The 3,757-nt window shown below is 60.2% G+C and overlaps 1 protein-coding gene across 1 annotated transcript in view; it reads left to right on the forward strand.

Moving 5' to 3' along the window:
* Window positions 1–940: 940 nt before the first annotated feature.
* PSMD4 (proteasome (prosome, macropain) 26S subunit, non-ATPase, 4) overlaps window positions 941–3,757 on the forward strand; it is a gene marked incomplete at its 3' end in the record, with an annotated part of 4,483 nt that continues 1,666 nt past the window's right edge. Inside the window, exons 1-5 of the mRNA XM_010002813.1 lie at window positions 941–1,075; window positions 1,714–1,828; window positions 1,934–2,020; window positions 3,233–3,301; window positions 3,514–3,729. Coding sequence (XP_010001115.1) covers window positions 954–1,075; window positions 1,714–1,828; window positions 1,934–2,020; window positions 3,233–3,301; window positions 3,514–3,729 — 609 coding nt within the window. The remainder of the gene's footprint in view (window positions 1,076–1,713; window positions 1,829–1,933; window positions 2,021–3,232; window positions 3,302–3,513; window positions 3,730–3,757) is intronic.

Consider the following 3,757-nt stretch of genomic DNA (forward strand, 5'->3'; position numbering starts at 1 on the left):
GGGGGGGGTTTGGTGCCTCATAAGGGGCCACGGCAGAGAAAACCAAATGAATCTGCCCGGGTCTGTTGCTCCCTTGGCTCCCGACGTGGGTTTGGGTACAGATGTCACCACAGCCTGGCTCCCTGACCCTCTACTGGAGCCCTGGTGTTTTCTCCTGCTGGCTTTTTGCTTACTCACATCTGAGGGCACTAAAACGTGTCACTGCTCCTCGTGTTACCCTGGGGAGTGGGAGGGGTTCCCTGTTGCTCCCTGATGAGCAGAAAGTCTCAGCCAGTGTCCGTGGCCATGGCCACCCCTCCTGTTTGGTATGGGACCAAGGAGAGGTGGCCCAGATGAAGCAATCCACCCCCTTCCCAGGGGCACTTCCCTGAATTCTGCCATAAGAGAAGGGCTTTTTCCTCCTGCCCTGTGTTACATTTAATCCCTGGCAGAGCAGAGGGCAGGGGTTTGGTTACGGAGCTTTGCTGCTCCTGTGTGCTGGGAGGGATCAGCCTGGGGGCTGCTGGGGGGGCATTCAGGGCCTGGATGTCCAGGGGGTTGGGGGGCTGGGCTTGGTGCTGTGCTGCTCCCAGGGGGGCACCCAGGGAGGCTTTTTGCCCAGAGGAAAAGCCCCCAAGGGGGCTTTTGATGAGCTTTTGGTGGTGCCTTTTGGTGTTATCATTCATAGTGGAGGTGGGAGAAGGTGCTGAGGAGGGTCTGGGGTTGTGTCTGTCCAGGCTGGTGGCTCAGCTGCTCTCTGGGGGTTTGTCCTGTGGGTTGGATCTGATCTGGGAACTCAGGGACACACAGAGGTGACTTGTCTCTCTGTCCTGGGAAAGGTCTGTGTCCTGCTGTGTGTCCCCAGCTCTGTGACCCCTGGTGTGCTGCCCCAAAAAGGCACGTTTTGGGGAGAAACCTGGAGTGTCTGACAAGCCCCCTCCCCTCTGTGTTCCAGTGTGGACAACAGTGAGTACATGAGGAACGGGGACTTCCTGCCCACCCGTCTGCAAGCCCAGCAAGATGCTGTCAACATCGTGTGCCACTCCAAGACCCGCAGCAACCCCGAGAACAACGTGGGGCTCATCACCTTAGCCAAGTAAACTTGGGGGGCCAACCAGCCTGGGGGGCCAGGAGAGAGCCCAGGGACAGGGAGCAGGACAGCGCTGCGAAATGGGGCAGGAACGGGACATTCTGAAGCCAAACCAGCTGTGCTGGGCAGGCTGGTAGGAGCAAACCTGGTTCCTGGAGGGTCTGTGGCCTCCTGGGCTCATTCCTGTGGTGCTGGGATACGCTGTGGGGGTTTTTCACTCTCAGGAAGTCTCTGCTAGGCCTGTCCCTTGGTGGCCTCGTGTCCCAGAGGGTGGCAAACAAGGGCTGAGCTGTCACTGCAGCTCATGGGTGGCCCCAGGAGAGTCAATCCTCCCTTTTCCTGAGGTTTGCAGGATTTCAGTGCCTCCATGAGCTCCTTCTTAGGCAGAGTCAAGTAAAAAGGGCCCGTGGGCCTAGAGCTGCTGGGACAAGGGACAGGGGCACACGAGCCCTTGTGCAGACTGATGATTTTGAGGCTGTTTTTAGGGTACCAGGTTAAAACTCTCGTTTCCTGGGCAAGCTCCCCTGGAGCCAAAGCAGCTGCAGGGTGGGCAGGAAGGGGGATTCTCATTCCCACAGCAGGGAAGGGGGTTTTCCAAGGGATTCTCAAGGAAGAGGTGGGTGAGGTGAGTGTTTGTGTTGCAGTAACTGTGAGGTGCTGACCACCCTGACCCCAGACACGGGCCGGATCCTCTCAAAGCTCCACACGGTGCAGCCCAAAGGGAAAATCACCTTCTGCACTGGGATCAGAGTTGCTCATGTGAGTGGTCTGGGCTCCTTCCCTGGTTGCCTCGGGGTGTCTCTGGCCTGGGCTGGGCTGTGGCTGGCAGGGACCCCTGGGCACAGTGTGGCTTGTGTCCTGCAGCTGGCCCTGAAGCACCGCCAAGGCAAGAACCACAAGATGAGGATCATCGCCTTCGTGGGGAGCCCCGTGGAGGACAACGAGAAGGATGTGAGTCCTGGGCAGGCAGGGGAGCTGCTGGGCCTGTCGGCCCCAGGAGAGTCAATCCTCCCTTTTCCTGAGGTTTGCAGGATTTCAGTGCCTCCATGAGCTCCTTCTTAGGCAGAGTCAAGTAAAAAGGGCCCGTGGGCCTAGAGCTGCTGGGACAGGGGACAGGGGCACACGAGCCCTTGTGCAGACTGATGATTTTGAGGCTGTTTTTAGGGTACCAGGTTAAAACTCTCGTTTCCTGGGCAAGCTCCCCTGGAGCCAAAGCAGCTGCAGGGTGGGCAGGAAGGGGGATTCTCATTCCCACAGCAGGGAAGGGGGTTTTCCAAGGGATTCTCAAGGAAGAGGTGGGTGAGGTGAGTGTTTGTGTTGCAGTAACTGTGAGGTGCTGACCACCCTGACCCCAGACACGGGCCGGATCCTCTCAAAGCTCCACACGGTGCAGCCCAAAGGGAAAATCACCTTCTGCACTGGGATCAGAGTTGCTCATGTGAGTGGTCTGGGCTCCTTCCCTGGTTGCCTCGGGGTGTCTCTGGCCTGGGCTGGGCTGTGGCTGGCAGGGCCCCCTGGGCACAGTGTGGCTCGTGTCCTGCAGCTGGCCCTGAAGCACCGCCAAGGCAAGAACCACAAGATGAGGATCATCGCCTTCGTGGGGAGCCCCGTGGAGGACAACGAGAAGGATGTGAGTCCTGGGCAGGCAGGGGAGCTGCTGGGCCTGTGGCTGGAGCCCTGGGCACAGCCAGGGATCCCCACCTCCCACTGGTTTGTGTGGGATTGTTCCTGCCCCAGCTCAGGTGGCTCCTGAGGGAGCTCGTGCCACGTCCTGCACCTCACAGCTGTCCCCTGAAGGACTTTGCCTGAGGAGCTGGGATCAGTGTCCCTGGGCTGAGCCAGGGCTCTCAGGCTTTGGGAGACACTGTCCTTGGCACTTAGAGTAACACAAGTGACCTTAATCCAGATGCTATGGGGCTCCTTGAAGAACAAGTTGGAAATGTGAGGAGATGTGGCCTGTCCCAGGCTCCTGCTGTCCCTGTCGATGGGGACAGTGACTTGCAGGAACAGCTCCTGTGTGGTCCTGTCCCACCTCCTGCTGGAGGGGCTGGAAGCTGCCTCTGGGCTTTGAGCCTCCAGGATGGAATCCCGAGTGCTGCTGCTGCCTGGTTTCTGGCCAAGAGCTGAACCCCCAGCTCATCCCACCCTGTCTCCTCCTTGCAGCTGGTGAAACTGGCAAAGCGGCTGAAGAAGGAGAAAGTCAACGTGGACATCATCAATTTCGGAGAAGAGGTGAGACTTCCTCCCTGCTTCTGGCACCAGATCCAAGCCAGGGCTTTGGATCCCTTCCCCAAACCTCGGTGACAACCCTGGGGGGTCACATTCCCCCCAGGACACACCTCTGAGCTCCCACTGCCTCCGGTGCTTCCCATCCCGCTGGGAACGCCGGAGCTCCCGGCGGAGCAGGGAGGCCCAGGGGCTGAGCTCTGTGCCCGTGGCCCTAGGAAGCCAACACGGACAAGCTGACAGCTTTTATCAACACCCTGAACGGGAAGGACGGCAGCGGCTCCCACCTGGTGACGGTGCCCCCGGGGCCCAGCCTGGCGGACGCGCTGATCAGCTCCCCCATCCTGGCCGGGGAGGGAGGGGCCATCCTGGGCCTCGGCGCCAGCGACTTCGAGTTCGGGGTCGATCCCAGCGCTGACCCGGAGCTGGCGCTGGTGAGGGGGGCTGGGGGGGAGGGGGGGA

This window comes from Chaetura pelagica, unplaced genomic scaffold (genome assembly GCF_000747805.2).
Source record: "Chaetura pelagica isolate M959 unplaced genomic scaffold, ChaPel_1.0 scaffold2261, whole genome shotgun sequence".
Taxonomy (NCBI): domain Eukaryota; kingdom Metazoa; phylum Chordata; class Aves; order Apodiformes; family Apodidae; genus Chaetura; species Chaetura pelagica.